The 22506-nt window shown below is 32.6% G+C and overlaps 1 protein-coding gene across 8 annotated transcripts in view; it reads right to left on the bottom strand.

The window, feature by feature from the left end:
* Nucleotides 1-1526: 1526 nt before the first annotated feature.
* LOC111004015 (calpain-B) overlaps nucleotides 1527-22506 on the bottom strand; it is a 34812-nt gene continuing 13832 nt past the window's right edge. For 5 of the 8 annotated variants that reach the window (XM_045629401.1, XM_045629407.1, XM_045629403.1 and 2 more), the window contains exons 3-20: nucleotides 18111-18287; nucleotides 17679-17797; nucleotides 15136-15204; nucleotides 14396-14530; nucleotides 13543-13711; nucleotides 12702-12883; nucleotides 11676-11789; nucleotides 11501-11607; nucleotides 10610-10719; nucleotides 9633-9829; nucleotides 8869-8976; nucleotides 8582-8624; nucleotides 7751-7883; nucleotides 5484-5666; nucleotides 4416-4543; nucleotides 3714-3835; nucleotides 2810-2883; nucleotides 1527-2011 (exon numbers count right to left, since the gene is read on the bottom strand). In XM_045629401.1, the coding sequence (XP_045485357.1) occupies nucleotides 1929-2011; nucleotides 2810-2883; nucleotides 3714-3835; nucleotides 4416-4543; nucleotides 5484-5666; nucleotides 7751-7883; nucleotides 8582-8624; nucleotides 8869-8976; nucleotides 9633-9829; nucleotides 10610-10719; nucleotides 11501-11607; nucleotides 11676-11789; nucleotides 12702-12883; nucleotides 13543-13711; nucleotides 14396-14530; nucleotides 15136-15204; nucleotides 17679-17797; nucleotides 18111-18287 (2253 nt within the window). In that variant the 3' untranslated portion in view covers nucleotides 1527-1928. Of the gene's footprint in view, nucleotides 2012-2409; nucleotides 2484-2809; nucleotides 2884-3713; nucleotides 3836-4415; nucleotides 4544-5483; nucleotides 5667-7750; nucleotides 7884-8581; nucleotides 8625-8868; nucleotides 8977-9632; nucleotides 9830-10609; nucleotides 10720-11500; nucleotides 11608-11675; nucleotides 11790-12701; nucleotides 12884-13542; nucleotides 13712-14395; nucleotides 14531-15135; nucleotides 15205-17678; nucleotides 17798-18110; nucleotides 18288-22506 lie in introns of all 8 variants that reach the window. The other 3 variants (XM_045629408.1, XM_045629409.1, XM_045629402.1) reach the window with 2 other exon arrangements.

Here is a 22506-nt window from a genome sequence, read left to right as displayed (position 1 = left end):
GTGATATCTTCGCCCATGGGCACTCAAAGTGTCAGAATTGCAAGTCGTTTCTGACCTTTAAAAATTGGTATGTTATTATCTTGAAGGACCATAAGGCCCGGTGCTCATTATCGGCATCGGAACGGCTGAGGATTTTAGGTGATAAAAAGAATTATACGTTAACCTGATGGCAATAAAGTAGAAATTTCCATAATTTATGATCGTAGTAAAATCCCGCTTCGGTAAGCTTGAGGCTTATTCGGGAAACTTCGGGAAGGTACGCCGTCGCCAGCCCCGAGGCAACACTTGGGGGTATCTAGGACGTTGCGGCATGCTTAAGGACGCCTCGTCATCCCTAAGAACGTTTGAGCATGCCAAGATGCATGCCAAGAGTATGCATGACAGATTCCGACAGTGTGCGCTTGCATGTAGGAATGCCGAAGGATCCCTTTTCTTGTCGATGCCGATAATGACCGTCGGGCCTTTCAATTTGGAACGGAAATATTTAAGTGGGTTGCTGATTCCACATTGTGGTGCCTGGCAAAACTTTTAAAAACGACGCATGTCAATATGGTATTTCGTATTCTTTCTCGACGTCCGATGATGAATCTCAGCTGGCACGTATTAATCCGAACAATTCTGAATGGTGAGTGCGGTAGATTTAATGCTAAAAGGATCTGAGTCGCTTACTGTTCGGTCATTTGAGTAGAGCAGTATTGAGCTCAGCCCTGAGGTCGTGCGTTCAAATCACAGGTGTGCAGTAATGGATTTGTAATTTAACATTTAAAACTCAAGGAAACCGGATTGCCTTATGCTGTATATAAATAAATAGTTTATTTGCAAAATTGATAAAATATATATTAATAAAAATAGGTAAAAAAACTTTTTATGTTAAACATACAGTGCAATGTTTAAGATAAATGTACTAAAAACCAAAAAAATAATAAAATAGATACAGTCGTGGGAATTATAAACATATGCATAGACTAGACTTAAATAAACCGGGGTGAGCTAAATAAAACCGTTTAATAAAAACAGCAAAATTAGCCACATAAAAATAGGCATGCAAGTGTCCTTAATTATTCTGTCATAAGAACAGTTAAGTATTTTAAATTGATGTCAAAACTTCTGGATTTAAAATTAAATACTCTCCCAGGCTAAAAAGGGACGTTGTCTTTAAAAAAAAACTGTTTCCCCTTGAAAGTGTTAAACGGCAGTAATATGTAAGTTCTCAAAAGGTGAATAATTGTTTGATAGTCATGGCGTTAATTATTTTGGAATACGTGGTGAAACATGCAACCCACAGCCCTGTTGGTCATTCAATGTTTTGTATAATTTTGGATGCTTTTTTACAGTCATAACTGCTACTAAAATATTCAATATGTATTATATTAATACTCGGTGCTGGCACAGAGGCTTATTAAGAATAAAAAAAGGAACAGCAAGGGTTGTACTTAGTTATTTTTTTAATTGAATCACAAAAAAATAATAATTGGTGCACAAACTACATGTCTAGTCTGAACATTCCAGCCATTAAAAAACAAAACTTTTAAAACATTATTTATTCAGATTTGACATAAAATAAATAAAATTGCAAATAAATGCATAGTCATCGCAAAATAATATAGAGAATATAAACGTGTATACATTAAGCTACGTTAACCGACTTTTTAACTGTTTGTTGTTAAAAAGTCGGTAAACTTAAACTTTAATCGCACAGCAACCAAAGACTGCAAATTGGAATGGAAAATCGGTGGATAAAAAAATACTGCTCTTTATGTAATATGAAAATTGTGACATAATCAGTTATATTTGAGATTCAACATTAATATATTTGTACTATCACTTAAAAATATTTCATAATTTATACAGTTAATAAGAAAGCAAATTTTGACAAATCTATAACTCAAATAGTAGAGGAATATACTAGTTTAGTATAAGGCAATTGTCTATGAGTAGACTGTGCGATTCAACCATTCGTCTAGGGAAAACGTAGCGTATTCGCCCCCAGAAGATCTTCCTTTGAAGGTTTCTGAAAATAAAATAAAAAATATTAAAAAAAAATAAAAATTGGCGCGAAGTTCGATTAGTAAGCGTGTAGGTGATAGAATGTTGACAGGGTATTTATTTTATTTGACAATTTACTACCTGTAAACAGACTATACATGAATTGAGCCGTTTGCATATAGTCATAATATAACAAAAAATATCGATTGAAATTGAAAGACAAGTAGGTTTTGAATTATTTAAACCATTGCAAAAGACGATAAGATCTAAGAGGAAAACCGAAATATGTAACTAAAAAAATCAAATGAAATAAAGAATATAAAATATAAGAATAAATAATAAGTTTTTTTAATCTATGTTTTTCAGATGTTCCTCTTAGTTTTGAATGATGCATACAATATGAGTGATATTGTATATTTATACTTGTTCGTGTGTCCGTTTGTTCGCTCACGGGACCGCCAGCTCACGTTCGAGATTTTCAAGCGGCTCGTTGTTTGCTGTTTTTTATATTAACATTAATTATAATACTAAAAGCGACATACATACTCCTTTTTCTCATATAGAAATACTATTTAGAACATATATAAGTGAATATTTATTTTTATCATTGTTTAAGGCAGGAAAATAGAAAATATTTATTTAATTGCAAAAAATAAAGTCTATACTAATCCAAAGGAATTCAAAATAATAATTAATTTTGCTCAGGTCTTCGTTAAAAATAGGTATTGAAAATTTGAATGATTTTTTTATATTTTTTTAACTACTTCCGAGCTAAATATGGCATATCTATTTTTACATGCTTTGAAGTGTAACAAAAACTTACCAATCATAGTTTTAAGTCGCACAGCGCACATAATGAAATCATCGAACTGTATGTAGCCATCACTTGTTCCGTATCTGTATTTATAAAAAATCGTGTTTTTTTAAAGAAATTTAACTTCAATAAAGCTGTTACTAGTAACGTTGGCATATGTACTTGTAATATATTGTATAGTAATTCTTTGTGGAACCAGCTGTCCATAGAAGTATTTCCGAACCAATTCGACTTAGGGTCCTTCAAGAAAAGAGCGTACCAATTCTTAAAAGGCCGGCAATGCACTCGCGAGCCCCCTCTGGCATTGAGGGTGTCCATGGGCGGCGGTATCACTTAACATCAGGTGAGCCTCCTGACCGTTTGCCCCGTTTTATAAAAAAATATATACATAAAATAATGTAACGAAATGTCATTCGATAAATATCCGTAACTTATTTCTAAACTTTTCTAAATATTTTTACGTACATCTTCTCGTTAATTATTATATTTAATTAAAATAAATTTCTTTTTATTTCAGGATATCTATGGAAGTAGATATGTTAACGATACGCAAAAGAAACTCTTAAAGCTTAATTGATGGCAAATTTCTTTAAAATTCGGAATCTTTAAATTCCTCAAAATAAATCAGATCAGAGAGAGCAATGTTGGAAAAATGCGACTCTCATCCCTGGTACTAGGTTCAATCCCTGGCATTGCACCAATGCACTTTCTATATGCGCATTTAAAATTCTCTCGAACGGTATAGGAATACATCGTAAGGAAACCGTCTAAAGTCAATAGAGTGTGTCAGGCACAGGAGGCTGATCACCCACTTGCCTATTAAATTAAATCTGAGGCCGTGACCTAATAAGGTAACGCCACTGAGATCTAAGCAGCAATTATTGAGGGCATGTATCCACAATCGAACACCTACCTGTGAGCCAAAACATTGAGGACGTGGGCGTTGACAGTGTATCCGGCAGAGTGAAGGGCGTCTCTCAAATGCTGAGCTGGTATTGCGCTACGCCCCTCAGTGTCGTACAGACGGAACACCGCCTACGGATGTAAACGATTTTAAATTATTTAACCACATTATTAAAATATATAACAACGTTATCAAAAGTAATATTACATTATACGCAAATAATCATTAATAGATTAAAACATTTTCTCTAAAAGTAAATGTAATATATTAGTATTACTAAGTAAATATATATATATATATATATAAATAAAATAGATCGTGGTGAAATCTCTAGTACGATATTGTTGTGTTGTTATAAATTATTTCTGCATGGCCCCTAGGGGGATTTTATTTTCATATTTGGTGATTACGTCAACAGTAATTAGTAGTTTTAACACAAATAACCCACATATTGTCTATGCTTGAAATCAAAATACATTTTCGAGGATTCCTACAAAATTAATACGATTCTGTATTATTATTTTCGAGGGCTTTGCTTATTTTTGCTGACAAGAGAATGGGAGGTAGGTGTGTGTGTGTGTGTGTGTCTCTGTGTGTGTGTGTGATAAATCGCAGAAAATTTGCTTAGGTAATACTTGAACGGCCCCTAAGCACTTATAATTCTTCCTTCTCCTACACACAGTAAAAACATTGAATAATAAATCAACTCACCCTCCACTGTCGCAAGTCGATCCAAAGAGCTTTGAACTCCTCAAAGCCGAGTCCGCCCGAGTTGTCTTTATCGAGCATCGCGATCATACTCCTACAAACATCCTTCGAGAAACCCTGACCGCGGAGTTCTGTTTTAAAATAATATAATTAATAATAATACAATAAAAATATATAATTGACAATAATACAATAAAATATAATAATAGTAAATACGTTTAAGAACCTACAGTTATTATATGTTTGGTACGTCCGTGACGTCATTTCTATATATTGTGTTCTATATATTATATGAGTTCGGCTGATTTTGATTTTATAATTTAGATTTGACATAACTGTAGGCCCTTAAAGAACAATTTCTTAACTTCAGTAACATGTCACCATTTTGATGACGTAATTTCTCTTACATTCTAGTTTTATGGAAATGGAGGTGATTTCTTATAATTTTAATTAAATTTAAAATGCCCATTTTTGTGATAAACATGCAATAAGCGTTAAATGTAAATTTTACCAAATTCGTTGGCAAAATCTACATTTATGATGGTTAGTGGCTTAAGCGTAAACATTTATTTTTCGTATTTCGAAATTTAAAAAAAAACCTGAAAAAAAACACAATAACAAAAAATTCAAATAGACATTTTAAAATGCAGCCTCCATTTCGATAAAATATAAATTATAGAAGCATGCACCGCACTGCCATCCTGTAAACATGTAAACACACATTAATACTTTATTTAAATTTTATTAAATATTACATAAAATAAATTTACCTTATTAGCTACATAAAAAGTACTTTGAGAAATCAAAGACAAAAAGCAATGGTTTTAAAATAGCTGCATGTAAATTACAAATGAGATCAATTACTCTTAAAAAAATTGGTTAAGTAGTTCTTGCCTAGCCTGAATTAACTAACATTTTGTTATTATACTACCTACAATTAATGTTCGAATCATACGTTAAACTGGCTTTATATAAAATTGCAATTGTCTTGTTTGAATTGAATTGTTTTGTTCTAAATTGTTTTGTTTGAATTGAATTGTTCGAAATTGTTCTATTTGAATTTTCCTTTACCTTGCGATTGTGGCTGATTCAAATGCACCTGTTCCTGATTCTGTTGGGCTACTTGTTGCAAGTCGACCCCGATCTCCTTGCAAATGGGCGTGCAGAGTGCACAGAGCAACTGCTCTAGGCAACTCTGCTCTTGGGGACTCCCTCCTCCGCCATCGTAAGCAGCGCCGTGACGCATTGCCATTTCTATTAACGTACGTAGATCATGTTGTCTTATTATTCCACAACATTGAGAGATTTTGATCAGAGAACAGAGAGAGATTGGAGATCGCAGGTGAAGGCAACGAGACATACAATTAATCGTTATTTTTATTTCAATTAATTCGTTAATATTTCGTTATGTTGGGCATTCTTCAATTGATTGCATTATTATAATGGTTTTTGTTAAGACAAATGAAACAAAACTTGGACAGAGAGAATAATTTTAGTAAAATTGTTAGGTTTTTGAAAAAATAAGTTTAGACAGTTAAAGTAGTAATGTCTTTACTATTCTGTAATCCCAGTATAATATACCTGCGTCTAATATTTGTACAAAACAGCGTTTGCTTTTAATAAAATATTTGCAACTAATGGAAACATGAATAAATAATAGAATGCGTGTATAGAAATTGTATGGTAAGCAGGCTAAAACTGTCTTAATACAATCTTCATAATGTTAATGTCTTATAAAGTTCCAGGGTATTACTAATTTCTATACCAGTCATTAAAACTTTTTTAATAGAGCAGGGGACCAACTGGCAAGAGGCTTCTCTGGTGTTAAGTGATACTCTGCCCATGGACACTTAATACCAGAGGTCTAAAAACTAAACTAAATTTTATCTATGTAAACTTATTAATGACATATTATTTATATTTTTATATATGGGACAAACGAGCTTATATAGCCTATAAAGGGCAGTCAAGAGTCAATCGTAGCCCATGGGCAACCATTTTCGTGGGTAAATTGCCTTTAAAAATCATTATGTTAGTATACCTATAATTAGTAACACATTGGTTTGAGTGTAGGTTATTTTTGTTAATAATTATATTTATACATATAGCTTTAATTAAGCAAAAAATATCTTTCAAAATCCGGATACGACTACATTCAATTAACAGGTTATAAAAACACGTAAACATACAAATATTCGATGCAAGATTTACATAGGACAGGTGCTATCTCTTTTCACCAGCGTAAACACAATTTGAAAGAAAGAGATGAATATATTATTGTGATTGCGTTAGGAATAATTTAGTTTAAGAGGTGATAAATTGTCATTTATACACTACAGATTAGTTACTTACATAATTTCTCAGCGAAATAAGAAGCATTAAAACACCAAGCAATATTATACACATAAATTAAATTAAATACAGTTTCTAATGTATATTTTTCGAAACTGTATTTAATTTAATGACACAAAATGGGCATTTTATTACGTATTATATGTATTTTATACGAAAAAAAAACATATGCGAAATCAACACATAATTAAAATTTAAAAACAAAATATATATGTTCTGAAATAAATATAAAAGTGAACTTCTAATTCTAACTCTTCAGAAATAGGTACTAATATCGGTTTCTTTTTGTAGGAATAAATTAAGAATATTTACAAAAGGTTCCGACCTTTTAAGTCTGTAGGTTAGATGATTAGCCTCCAGTGCCTGACCCACTTTTGGGCTAAATCCGGTTTCCCTACAATGTTTTTCTTCACCAAATGAGTGTTAAATCGCATATAGAACGATCATCGAACCTACGACTTCAATAATAAGTCGCACACTAAAACCACTAGGTATTGCTAATGAAGAGTACAACATCTTTAAATATATCTTAAATCTCTAAACTTGAACTGAAACCACATCTATATGAAAGACATTAACCTCCCATTTGACATTAATTGATAGACATTGTTAATTACTTATTAATAAGAAAATATTTAATTCCTAACAAACTCCTCAAAAAGAATTAGATTGTCATGATTCATGTGCACTGTTTACTTTTTTTTTTTATGTAACTTGTTTAGTTTATTTTTATTTCTTTTTGTTTCTGTTAAGTATGTTTTTTTTTCCCTTTTTTATTTTTGCACTTCTTGCCTACCTTATCTAATATACTCATAGTGGTTTTTTCCTTTACTAACAGTGGTTGTCTGGAAGAAATCGCTCTAAAGCGATAAGGCCGCCAGTTGCTTGTCATTAAATTATGTTTAATATTTTCCTTTTATGTAATGTAAGAAAGTGTTAATAAATAAACTCTATTTTCTTACTCTTTAACTATATATGTTACTCACCCTCTCTCATGGCGTAATCCAGGATCTCCTTCAGCTCCTGCCAGTCTACTTCTCCGTCTTCTCCAGCGAGACGGTCAAAGAACTGCCTCACAGGATCAGCTGGCTCCGGTTGAGATGGAAGGACGTCTTTCACCTAGAAAGACATTTTTTAATGTCAACCTCCAAAAATAAATAAGTTTTTTTGAGAATTAATTCTTATTTTTGTATTTATACAGTGCAAACTCCAAGTTTCTCGATTTAACGACAAATAACCTAAACTGTCAAAAACACTCGGCTTTGGTTGGTTTAGCTTTTCTTCCACACAAACAAACAATTAAACAAACAAAAATCATTTATTCATGTAACACAATGTACACTTATGAACGTCAAAAAAGAAATATGATATTAAATGCTTCTAATTTTACATTTACTGCCAGTTCTCAAATCAAGGGCGTAGATTGGAAGAGAAGTCGCGTCACGAAGATGTGCAGCGTTTTTGTCGAAAAAGGGAGAGAGCGATTAAAAAGAGAGTGAAAGAGGGAGATTGAGAAAAAATACACAGTATTGGTTAATGTATTAGTTTAGAAGTTACATATTAGAACTTATATAGAAATTTTGTCGCATAATATATATACAAATACATGAAGTAATCATATACTGATACATGATCATCTATTGGGGTTTTTTACATTACTAAGAATTAATTTACAAAGAAGTTTCACTTCTAACATGTGTACTTTGTACGCACGCACTTTTTTTTTAAATATGGCAAAATTTTCAAAATCGGTTCAGTAGTTCCAGAGGTTACCCCCTGCAACTTGACTTTATAACATTATAATATTAAAAACTTACCCTATCATCAACGTCTCCCATGCCAACGTCTTCGTCATTCTCACTGAAAATATATTTTAAAATATTTAAATAAAGTATATAAAAAAAAATTTAATGTGCTACTTAAGAGTAATAAAAATATACATCTCCAATATTTTTGACATACGACAGTTAAGTTCTCGCCAGGACTTTTTATTATAAATAATTTTTATCTGTAATATAATATATGCACTTTTTATATATTTTTATCATAAAAATGAGAAACAAATCCAGATGAATTCTCTAATATCTGAAATATTTTCACTTACGCCATATTGTTGTCCTTCTCAGAGAAGACTCGAAGAAGGAATTCTCCCTCTTCGTTCGGTTCGAAGGTGGACGGGACTATGACGTAACGGCCCTGTTCCAACTTAAATCTGAAAAAAAATGACAAGTTTATTTTTATTGGACTGTGTAGGTAGTACTTTTTAAATTGTATCATTAAAAAAAATTTTTTCTCTTTGACTCTACCATAGTTTTAATATGAAAATATAATCCTAACATTTTTAACCATTTACCAACCAAAATAGCGATATTCTTTGACCCACCAACGTCTCTAGCAAGCTAAAGTCAACGCATTATGAACCGAGTCTTCGGTTCGTAAATCACATCTATCTGTCTCGCTCGCACTTACAGGTCTTATCCATAGGTGTAGTGATGTGCGAAAGAATTGTAGATGTGTGATCTTATCATATGGATAAATAGGAATAACATTTCGAAAATAAATTCTCCAATAGGCACTATTACGTAATGTATTGAGTGTCATAACAAAAAATTTTATATTTTTTTGAAAAACAAAAACCTTTGTCGTAACGACCAATCAGGAGTCGGAGTGCGTACACATTCCTACTGTCAGTGTCATTATATATTAAATATTCCCTTTTTAAAAATAAAACCACATCACATTAATTCGATATTACATTATTACATATCCCTAACTTCACACTGCACACTATGGCAGGGGAGTAGAGGGAAAATAATTAAAAAAAAAAACTTCACTCTTTCATATTTCACGAGTATCCGCTTGTCTCACCTAGCGCTAACTTCACGCAGATTGATAAACGCCTGCGAGCGTCCAACAGATGCGTTATATTTGAAGAAGTTGATATCGAGGGGCTTGGGCACATGTCCGTAGTCCGGGAGACGGTAGACCGCGAATCCGATGGTGAGGCACTCGAGTCCCTGGTGCCGTTGGGACCGACGGTTCTTTTGCATGAGCGCTACGATTATCTGGAATTTCATTCATGTTAATAGAAAAATTTCACAAAAAGAAATGTATTTTTTACAATTTTCCTTTGGTTCATCCAAATCTTTTTAAAACAGAGAAGAGAAAGAAAAACAGAGAGTAAATTTTAGTTTCTATTCTCGCTGATTTAGTTCGGTATGAGATAACAAATATGTGTCTTCCGGAATACAATCAACAAATATTCGCGCTTCGGTGTTGCCTATACTCAACGATTTTTTTTCCGTAGAATTCTGACAGCTACCTTTTTTTGACAAGTCGGGAGAATACATGGCCGGCCACATTTTCAATTTCAATACAAACTTATTCGTTAGAGAATGTAACCATTTTATTAAGTGCGTCGCTCCACATTAAAAATGGTTTTACGGCGGGTGATAATTTTCCATTTTCATCACAAACAGTAAAAAATGCACAAGTTAAGATAACATTTTATTTTGTAAAAAGTTTGACTAAACCAGCCAAAGAATAAAACAAAGTAATTAAAGTTAATTTGATATATTTTTCGTAATATTGAAATATTTATTTTTGTATTAGGTTACCTGAGTAAGTAAATATTTAGCCCTTTTGTAATAAAGCATAGAAATGCGTAGCATTTTATTTTTTATTAGCCTCAAATGGGTCAAATTTGTCCATTTTTCGATTGATAACTTTTTTACTAGCAACATTTATAAAATGTCAGAATTCTACGGAATGAAAAATCTGAGTTAAGAAAACGGTTTATAATCATACCCCAAGCCCCATACAGGTAGGAATGCTTCTACACTTACAGTACACTTATTTTCTTCATCATCCTCATCAGGGTCCTTCAGAGTAACCGTATATTGTGGGTTCTTCCAAAACGACTCCAGATAATTCCTGCAACCACCGGCTGTTACACCTGGAATAAGAGGAACAATTAGGTTTACTGTTATATTGATTTTGTGTATATATCAATTCCAGGAACTGTATATCCGCGACAACTATATAAAAAATATATACATTTTTACAAAATACAAACATAATATAATTATATCCGAAAAAAACGTATATTGACCTAATTTAATTTTTTTTGTAATAATATAATTAAAAAAAGTGCGTCCGTACAAAGTAATACTATTACTAAGGTAAAAGCCCCAATATTTATTTAGTGTTTGTTTGTTTTAATTTTTTCCTTTGATAGATTACATATTATGTTTTAATATAATTGATGTGTATGTGTGTTAAATTTTTTGTATTTTTTAAGGCATACGCAGTGTTTTTGGAAGATATAAATAAATAAATGATCATGTATCAGTATATGATCAATCCATGTATTTGCATATCTATATTCATATAGTAGTAAAGTTGTTAAATCTGAGAGTTAATTGAATCTCTAGACAGTTAATTAAAGGTCGTTCTATATGTGGACAATATAAATAAATAAAAATTTGCACAAGACGTTATGCGAAAGAATTGTCATTTAAAGTTCTACTGTCTGTAAAGTTCTCTATGTAACTACTAAACGAATACATCAGCTAATAGCGTGTATTTTTCTCAATCTCCTTTTCTCACTCTCTCTCAATATGTCTCAATCGCTCTCTCCCTCTTCTCCGACAAAAACGCTGCACATCTTCGTGACGTTTCATTCGTAAATATTTTATGAAATTTTTTTAAAGAAGTTTCACGTCAAAAAATCATACCTCGAACCCACTCCCCCTCGAAGACGGACATTTCCCATTTCTTGGTACAGCCTTCGGGGCACTCAGCCGGGTCCAGAGAATCAGGATTCAAGTTGCATATTTCCAGACTGAAACACAATTTCTTTTATACAATACAAATCTAAAATATGGTTTAATAATATGATAAATGTCTCACCGGTCAAAGTGCTGACTGAAGTCCTTGAAAGCCATCCAGAATTCACCATCATCGTCAAACGTTAAGCCCAACTCCTCCTTCTCCGATTCGGGTATAAAACGCCATTCTGGTGACCTGAAAATTCATAGTAAAAATTATTTATTTATCACTACATTTTTTTATCTTAACAGTAATTACTAATATGATAGAAATCCAAAATCCCACACCAACTATTCTAGATAAAAACATTAGAAAATTAAACTTATATTCCTAAATCTATCTATCCATAACTAACAATATAGCTAGCAACTCTATATTAATTATATCAAAACATATTTAAAAAACATATGGTATTCATACAGACGGTGGGGGCTCCCTTTCTATGGGCGACTCAAAAATCATATCAAACATAAAAATAAATTATTAAAAAATCCCTTAAAACAATTACAAATTTGTACATAAAATTTCATTTAAAATATGACATAAAATAATACAATTTAATCCTAGTCAACCCTTTGTGACCTCTGCACGAACAAAGGCCTCCACAACATCATTCCATTTATACCCTTTACTTATTAATTTCATCAGGCCACATCTCTAGCCTACCTCTCTTTTATATCATATGGCCACACCAAGCTATAATCTTTGTCCAGTGGTTCCAGTGCATCAAATTGTGTGTCTGTCGCAGTAAAGTAGTTAAATCAGAGAGTTAATTGAATCTATAAACAGGTTGATTAGTCTTGTTGCCTGTAAACTCGTTAACCATTTCGTTCAGTCACTTATCTGATGAAACTTTAGCAACATAATTGAATATCGATCTTTAATTAACTGTCTAGATATTCAATTAACTCTATGATTTAACTACTTCACTACGACATGTACATTTCCACTTCCATTTATTGCAATGTGTAATAGGGTCTATAATGTTATTTTCTTATGTAAGATAAATTTATAAATTATATTATTAATTTTTTTATGATATTATTATTTTTTTGAATAGCGTTTATAGATAGCTCTAGAGATATGTGAGGCAAAAATAAAACTCACTTATCACTCCATGGCCCGTTCCATTCTGCCTCATTTCCCCACGGGTTGCGCAGACGCAACAAAGGAATCTTTCCAGACCTCCCCGGGGTCTCTATATCCACATATTTCACCCGGGTCACAGAGTACGCGTGACCCCGGATAAGACCGACTGGCGTTTCCGCTTCCAGGACATTCGGATCCGGCTGAAAATAATGAATAATTTATTTAAAAGAATTGCCTAGCTATCGTATTAGATTTGTTTATACTGAACACTAAGTTGAGTTTCTTACTGGAACTAGTTAATTTTTTACCATCGAAAATTATGTGTGTTACATTGGGGCATAAGAATTTTGGAAAGGCTATTGTGGAGAACGGTACAAAAAAGGTGGGGAAACACTGATTTAAAGAATACTAGTGACCCGCCCCGGCTTCGCACGGGTGCTGATACTAAATACACTACAGAAAAACTGTGAACATTGTATATAAAAATGTGGGTTATCCATAAGAGATAGACATATACCATCACGGACTTTTCTGTAGACCATTTCAATGTGTACAATACTTAGTACATTATTTTGATAAAACTCGTAGGGTTCAGCCTGCGTTTGCAATGTAAGCGGAAAAAATGTAATTATTTACGACATCACATTAGAAACCTCAAAAATAACAGTACTTCTCCACTATTTAATGGATGTTACATATAAACCTTCCTCTTGAATCATTCTATCTATTAAAAAAACCGCATCAAAATCCGTTGCGTAGTTTCAAAGATTTAAGCATACAAAGGGACATAGGGACAGAGAAAGCGACTTGGTTTTATACTATGTAGTGATTATGCCAACTACATAAAGCGTGGACCTACCTCAATACTGCACCCCATAAGGGAATTCCGTTCATAGGCCTTCAATAATATAGTATAGAGATTCGGTGGCGGATCATTCATCTCATACATCTCCGTGACTCCACCGGTGAAGTCCTCCATAGCTTCGCACGTGGAGCCGCCTTTGAGGGCCTCATACGATCCATGGAGCCTATGTTAAATTAACATTTAGACACTACTAATAGAAAAAACTATTTGCGTAAAAATAAACACAGGAAATATGCCTTTAATGTTCATATACAGTAGAACTCCAATTATCCGAACTCCGACTATCCTAATCGCCGATTATCCGAATCACAAAAAAGTCCGCAAAACAGCTTACATTGACGGAGATGTTTAAAAAACAATGATTTTTATTTCTAAACTTGTACATAAGTACATTTTATTTATATTTAAAACATGTGAAAATTTCATGTTTCTTTCATTTAATTCAATAAAAAAATAGTGCAATATCAAGACGTAGCTTTTATTCTCTCCAATGGCAGTTTTTTTTAAATCCGATTATCCGAATATTTGATTATCCGAATGGGTCCCGGTCCCCATTAATTCGGAGAAGACTCGTCTGATGTTTAGTGGTCAGGCATCAATGGCAGTGGGCTGTGTTGCCGGCCTTTAAATTGTTGTTTGTTATGTCGTTTGTTTTTAATTTCCAAAAGTTAATTGATTGATTTTTTGAATATTTTTTATTTAGTTATTAGGATATTTGTACACCCTGTGAATGAAAACTACACACTGAACATCCTGTATATGACACTATAGAGTTTACATAATTCTCGAACTATTAATAGTTAATAATGATTAGTAACTTAATTTATTCTAATTATAAAGTACTTACTTGGCATACGCCTTCTCCAGCAAAGCGCTCCAGAACTCATTGGTCTCCGAAGAATGTAAGAAGACCAGTTTCCCTCTGTACGTCGGTAGACGGTCATCTATCACCACGTCAACCCAGCGGCCGTACTGCCAAAAACTAAAAATATTTCGTTTTAATAAAGACAACTAAATAATTCGTAAGAAACTGGTAACACTCGATTTAACATAGGTGGGTATAAATACCAGGCCATAGACTCTAAAAAAACAAGTTATATCATTGGCAAATAAATAAAAAAATAGGTCAGTATAATATATTTGTAATTTTTTCAATAGGCGGTTTTAAAACCTGAGGTTGTCTGGGACAAATTCGAAAACCTTTCGTAATTGCAACCACACGTATCACATCGAACATCTGTGGCTAGAAAATACAATGGTATTTATCATCATATTACAAATGGAAACTTGGCTGCATAAATTTAAATTATATATTTTCAAGTTATATTTCAGAAATAAAGAAAAAAATTAACAAACATTTTTTTTTGAACCAAACGAAAAAAATTCAAACGGGCGAACACTCTCTATCAAGTTATATTTCAGAAATAAAGAAAAAAAAACTAAAAATCCCAATCCCAGAGAGTTCGCGAGTGTGACGCAGGCCTTTTAAGAATTGGTACCCCTTTTCATAAAATTTGAGACCTTGAATTCCAAATATGATTTTTAAAAAATTATTAACAATTCACTATAAAATGTATAAATACAAACCGAAAATGAAATACGCCAGCGTACTCTTCGTCAAAGCTCTGATCATCAGGAACAACTTGGAAGAAGAGTCTGAAAATTTCAAAAATAATTAGTATAAATATGGCTGCAACAAAATAAATAATAGCGTGATTTAGTTGTTTAATTTATTATGATTTATCTATGAATCTGTATAATATTTTATCTTTTATGAGTAGAGACATTTCTACTTTTATCTAAACGTTTTAATAGTACCAAAATAAAAACGAAATCAATGAAAAATATGAATAGAAAATCACATGGGTGCAATCTTTCATCACAATACGACGGATAAAGTTACGCTATTTTTTATTCATCTTTATAGCCCAGTCATATTAGGTAAGAAAAGGGGTCAACCTCGGAATGAAAGATAATAAGCTGCAAATTGGTATGAACCTTTGTTTTGTCATTCTAAATGTTGTCTCAAAAGTCACAATCGTCATCGTGTCCGCGTCTCAAGATATTCAAGGTCAAAGGTCACAAAAATCGGTTTTTCGCGAATATCTGGCTTCCTATCGGTTAAATGAGATTTGCATTTATTATAAAAGTTGTAGGCTATAAAATTCCCTACAACTTTTGTTTAAACTTTTTTTTCATACGACAAACCGTTTTGAAGGTAGAGCGCGAAGTGCACATCGTACAGACATAAACCTGTACAACTGTCAACACTTCCACCAACAAGTGTAGCAGCTCATCAACACATAAAACGTGTCTACTACCAGATTCAAACGTGGTTAGGGAAGGACTTAGAACCTCAAGAATGGGGCTGGATGCTTGAAAATGAAATCCTGGAGCCCATACGAACGTTATTACCTCCAGCACCAGCCGAACTACTAAACGTAATATTTTGCAATTGCAAAAATGGTTGTGGTTCCCGCTGTGGATGCAGAAAATCAGGGCTACAATGTTCTTTAGCTTGCGGCCAGTGCAACGGACAAGCTTGCCTCAACGCTTCACTGTATCCAAGTAATCCCGATGAAGAAAATACATATGATCCCGATATTCTGGAAGGTTTGGAGATGAACATGACAGATAATGAGGATGATGACAATGAATCGAACATTTTTGAGCGACAAGAAGAAGAAGAAGAATACGAAGAAGAAGAAGATAATTAGCTTCCATTTCCAATTTCATTACAATTAAAATCAACAAAGATACTTTTGATATTTGAACTCACATTTTGATAAATGTATATTATGCCGTATTTAATAATAAATAAAAATATGTGTAAAATATATACTCTTACTATCATTTTAACTTAAAATAAAACTAAAATATATAATCCAGAATTAATAATATTTTATACTTAAATAGTTAAATATGAATAATTATATATAAATAATCAAGTTACTTACTTTAATTAAATATAAATAATTAATAGTTAGAACATAAATAATAGGCATTGTTTAATAATTATAATTATTGTAAATAATTGACTTTATAACGTACTGATAACCATAACTCACGCTTGACCTTGCATTAGGCCGTATATGACTGTACGATGTGCACTTCGCGCTCTACCTTCAAAACGGTTGGTCGTATGAAAAAAAGTTTAAACAAAAGTTGTAGGGAATTTTATAGCCTACAACTTTTATAATAAATGCAAATCTCATTTAACCGATAGGAAGCCAGATATTCGCGAAAAACCGATTTTTGTGACCTTTGACCTTGAATATCTTGAGACGCGGACACGATAACGATTGTGACTTTTGAGACAACATTTAGAATGACAAAACAAAGGTTCATACCAATTTGCAGCTTATTATCTTTCATTCCGAGGTGAAACCCCTAATATGACTGGGCTATTAATAATGTATTGTATTTGTAAAGCAATGCAATAAATAATTTATTTATTTTACGTGTAACATTTATAAAAGCCACCGCGAACTTAGTTTTGCTATAATATGATTTTTTATAATATTCTATTTTATTAACATAGCTTTTACACATTTTTAATAAAAGATATTTCTTTTAAAATTAAATGACTCGAGTCAAATTCATGCATTATTGTCAGTAAACATTGTACTTGTTGTTTTTAATGAAACTTTGGAAACCACCATCAAAGTTGTGGTTTGCCCACGCCATATTCAATAAGAGTTTCATTTCGAGTGGCAGAAAGTGGAATTAAATTTAATTTAACGGTTTTAAGATAAATAATGTCTTCGATGCAAGTCATTTGCCTAGCTGTTCGATCAACTGGCTGAACATCTTTCAGGCCGTTAGTTAAACGGCGCTGTTTAGTTTTAAAGACTAGGCTGTTGAACGGCTAATTAAGCTAAATGGCTGCGACATATATACAGTCATCAATAAACGTTTATTCAATAAACATTCAACGTCATAATTTTCAGTAAAAAATCCTAATAATTATTTTTTCATTATGCCACATTTATTTCCGTTTAAATTACATATTTCCTTATAATATATTTCGTTAAATGTTTAAGAAATGTATAAATATTGCAAATTTTTGTGTCTCATATTATACTAACTACATATATATATATTGTACTACTATATTATTATACACTCACTTCCTATACAGCGTGAGATTGGCGACGGCAGCCAAAAGCCAGCAGTCCCCAAGCTCTCCTTGTTGCACGTCGAATCGGCTGTACCCCTCCACGAAGAGTTGTGGATCATTTACGATTTCCTATAAAATTATTTACTTGTAATAACTTTAATAATTACTAATGCATTTAAATTCAGCCGTAGTGAGCAGGGAAGTGGGCAGGGATGTGGGCAGGAATGTGGGCAGGACGACTGTGTAAACGCGATACTTCGTCGTAAGTACTTCGGATGTAGTTACGACGAAGTTACACATTCGTCCTGCAAATTTTGAAACACCTTTAAAACAAATGCGTATTTGTAAATAAGGTAACATATAACCCAGGTTAAGGTTTTAAGTGTGTAAAATATTTTTTTTTTTAAACTTGTATTTTCTAGTGGACCTATATATTACTCACCCCAGGTCTCAACCAAGTGATGGGTCGGTCCAACCTCTCCTTGTAGTAAAGACTCCGGTCAGTTGCTGGAAACTCTGGGTCCTCAAACAGCCTTCCTTCAGCGAGACAACTGGATTTGATCTCCTTGAAATCCTGGTACGATGCCGGACCGTAAGATGATGGTCGTGTTTCCCCGAGCTGGAAGATATTTTCATTAATTACACATATTAATTCTATTCCTATCATAATTTTCGAACATATAAATCTTCATTATAAAATATTAGTCAATATTATGTATCATATAAAACCACCGCATGGGCCACACCGCATGAACAATGGCAGATGGACAAAGATAGTAACATAGTGACCACCAGGGAAAAGACAGAGATGTCGATCTCTTGGTCTGTCGGCTGAGGAGTTTAATGAACTTGATGGAGAAGATTGGGGGAAATCGCCCAAGATAGTGATGGAGTCAATTTGTTAAACTAACAAAAGACATAACAATTACGGTTACATTTGTTTTAACCTTTAAATTAAAAGCTCTATTGAAGTATTTCAGTCCTACTTAAAAATTTAGAAAAGCATTAAAATAGATACATATTTGTCATTTCGGTGGAACTGGAACTCGAATTCCAAAATCAAAATATACCTTTTTATAGTTGAATAAAAAGTAGAAAATACATGATTTGACTTTGTAATACATACTTAGAACATAAGTGTCATGATAATTTTTCGATCTAATAGGCAAGTAGGTGATCAGCCTTATGTGCCTAACACACGCTATCAACTTTTTGGGACTAAGACATGTCGGTTTCCTCACGATGTTTTCCTTCACCGTTCGAGCCCATGTTAAACACGCACATAGAAAAAAAGTACATTTGCGCACAGCCAGGGTTCAAACACACGACCTCAGAGATGAGAGTCGCGCTCTGAAGCCACTAGGACAGCATTGCTTCTAGAACGCAGAACTAAAAGCAGTGAAGTGATGAGTAGAACGATACTGGTAGAAATAAAGTAGCATTATATACACCCCTATTCATTTAAAAAAATCAGACTTAAAGATACGAAGTACAAGATGTTTTACAACCGAACCCAATAATTAATCCACAATCACATAGTCAGATTGAAATCAATCTGAGATCAGACCGTGACAGTCGATCGATCTCCTATCTGCATCCCAAAACCCAAACCCTACGAAGACAATCCATTTTTGTCGACGGATTGAATGCAATCGCTTCGCTCTTAACACTCATATTTGATAATCAATATAAACGAAATAAAGTAAATAAACCGTACAAATAATATTAAAGCACACATGTCTATATTTAAAACATCAAATAGCTTTTTAATTATTTAAAAAACTGGTGTAAGTTACAATATTAAGATAGGATATTGGCACTTTTTTCAATATTTGGATTAAGATGTTTATCTCAGATGGTCAAAAATGGATTGTGATTATTGGGTTTGGGCGTTAGTTTGAAGGATTTTAGATAGATTTCTTCTTCTTCTTCTTCAAGTGCCACTAATTATTTCTCATTACTATAGATAGATTTAAGATTATACAAATAAACATCACAATATCTGTCTCAAGTCAATGTGTGTAAATTAACAGACCCAGTATAACTTTTGTCCTGTCGGCATAAACATATTACTTCCTTTATAATATGGGGGTAATCTTATATTGTTCTCTTTATTTTCAACCACAGAAAATTGCTTATTATCTGTATCATTATCAGTTAAAGTCACTTTATGTTTCTCAGTAAACGTCACTACTTTATTAACTTCAGGAATTATTTTAATTTTGACGGTTTTTTCTCGTTTTCCTTTAAACCATGGGACTGCACATCGTTTTCGATCACATTTGTCTCCAGTACTATCAGGTTTTTGTTCTCCTTTGCTTGTCTTTGTTTCTACGTATTTCTTCCAACTGTCAGTCAAATTAATAATATTTGGGGAAGAAACATGAGTCCTAATATGACGAGCGTCGTGGACATAGATTTGAACAGAAGTGTTCTCTACCTCCATTCTTAAACCAATTTAAATTCTTAACAGTAGACCTTGTAACAAAAGAATAATTGTTTTTTAACAATTACACTGTTAAAACAATAATTATCAGTTATCACTGTTCTAATTACGGATTGAGTGCTTATAACATATCCGCACCCCGCTAAAATATAATGGTGACTGACTAAATACATTACTGATAAGTTTTTAAATAGGAAAATGTATACAGTATTACTATAGATAAAAGGTATAAAATCCATAGGGATATTAACTTCATTCGTGCAAAACAGTGGGCGTGTCGATGGCAATTAGTCTTGGGGATTATTGCAAAACGTAAAAAAATTAAATTGCTTTGGTGAAAAACTGTTTTTTGGTGAAATTATGAAGATGTATCCAGGCGTATAAGGGCTCTCTAAAATGTATAAAAGCTACTTATATTATTTATGACTTATTAACACTAAGATTAGCTTTTACATATTTAATCATACTATTACTTTAAAGAAAACATTTTTTCAAAGGATTGAAGCTATGTATTATTATAAACTTTCGCCATGACCACGCACGCTGTAAAGCACGGTAAAAATGTGTTAAAGTTTTTTAATAAAATAAAATACTATACTAACTATACAATCTAATATATTAGATTTTAGTTAGTATTGTTACACGTATTTTTTTCACATTTCTTGTACTAAACCCTTAGTTGGTATCTCTTTTCATTTTGCCATACAAGGGTTGGGTGGAAAAAATCGCTTGTCAGCGTTATCGCTGACCGCCCATTGTCTTATACTTATTTATAAGTAAAAATAAGTAAATCAACCTTTATAAACCATAGTCGATTAAAAATTTTACGCAATAAATGTAAGCTTGCAAGCACATATTCGTGACATATATAGGTTCTATATATATTGGTGTTCAGCCATAATTTTATTGGAAAAAGAAATTTTTTAATTTAAAGAAGCCATAGAATTCAGCCCTATACCACGTCATAACTAAGGCGTGTTTCAAATTAAATGAGTTAATTTACTATATGAAAGACTTGTTGTTGGTACAATAAAAGCGATAATTAGATATGGGACCAATTAGCTAAAAGCTAACGCAATAATTAAATTTTACGACGTCGAAACTATTAGTTGATTACGATTTGTTAGGATGCACGAGGTAAGAAAAAACTACACAGACAATAATAATGTAATTTGTTTAACTGTATCTGATACAGTTAAACTAATACATTTCAAAGTCAAAGTCAAAAATTATTTATTCATATAGGTAACACAATGTACACTTCGCCAGAAAACAAAATTAAATGCTTCTAATTTTAAATTTACTGCCAATTTTCAAATCAAGGGCGTAGAACGGGAGAGAACTGGCAATAAACTCTCCGCCACTCCTTTTAATCGCCAATTTTTGTATTACATAACGTTTGTAAAGAGCTGCAACCATTACACCATGTTCCACATGATATCTTAAGTAATAAATAATAATAATATAAATTAAAAACAAATATTTATCTCAGATTGTCAGATCCTCTATCATTCTGTGTTAAAGAGTCAATGCTCGGTGGACAAGAAGAATTGTCCTAAGCGGCAAAGAAATAGCCACAAAAAAGTTCCCAAACCCAGCCCTCGATTGGAATTCTGAAATATATTTTTCTACAGCCTAATGATAGGCGTGTCAAATGTACTTAAGTTATCGACATCGACACGACATACGATAGTCATGACAAAGAAAATTTGATGAAAAGTGATAAAACGGATTGCTCATAGCTTTGACTAAAGTTTGGGAATATTCAATGGACAGATAAGATTCGGCGACCTTGGTTATAACTAACATACCGAAGCTGTTTATATATATATATATATACTGGCTGAATATCAGGCCGCTAGTTAAACGGCGCTGTTTACTTTAGAGGCTAGGCTGTTGATTAATCTACTTATTAAGATAATTGGCTGCAACATATATAACACTTAAAATCCAAAGCTTACACAGCTTATTTATTGTATAAACTTTCAAAGAAATATGCGGAAATCTGACGACAAGATAAGCTGTAGCGTCAATAATATTCTAAGACATCAGAATTGCGAACAAATCGCTTGATTAATAAATTAAACGATTTGTTTGCTCAACAGCTTTAGTTATAAATAAATGCTATACAATTATTGGATTATCTTGTTTTTATTAACCCAATGAGACATGGGTTGTTCTGCGTCTCATCACTAAAAAGTTGAAAAGAAATTCGTTTCTAAAATTACATAACACACACTGGTACTTGAGGTTTTAGGCAGTGTATAGTTTTAGTATAAATGGTTCAGAAACAAGAACATCTCGTTCCGACTAATGCAACCATAAATCAATAGACGTAGTCTAGACAAGAGTTTGAGATGTGTTTTTTTTGCTTCCTACACTATTTTGCTTA

Source organism: Pieris rapae, chromosome 9 (assembly GCF_905147795.1).
Source record: "Pieris rapae chromosome 9, ilPieRapa1.1, whole genome shotgun sequence".
Lineage (NCBI taxonomy): Eukaryota > Metazoa > Arthropoda > Insecta > Lepidoptera > Pieridae > Pieris > Pieris rapae.
Note: the sequence above shows the minus strand (reverse complement) of the source record. Positions and strands in the feature narration are given on the sequence as shown.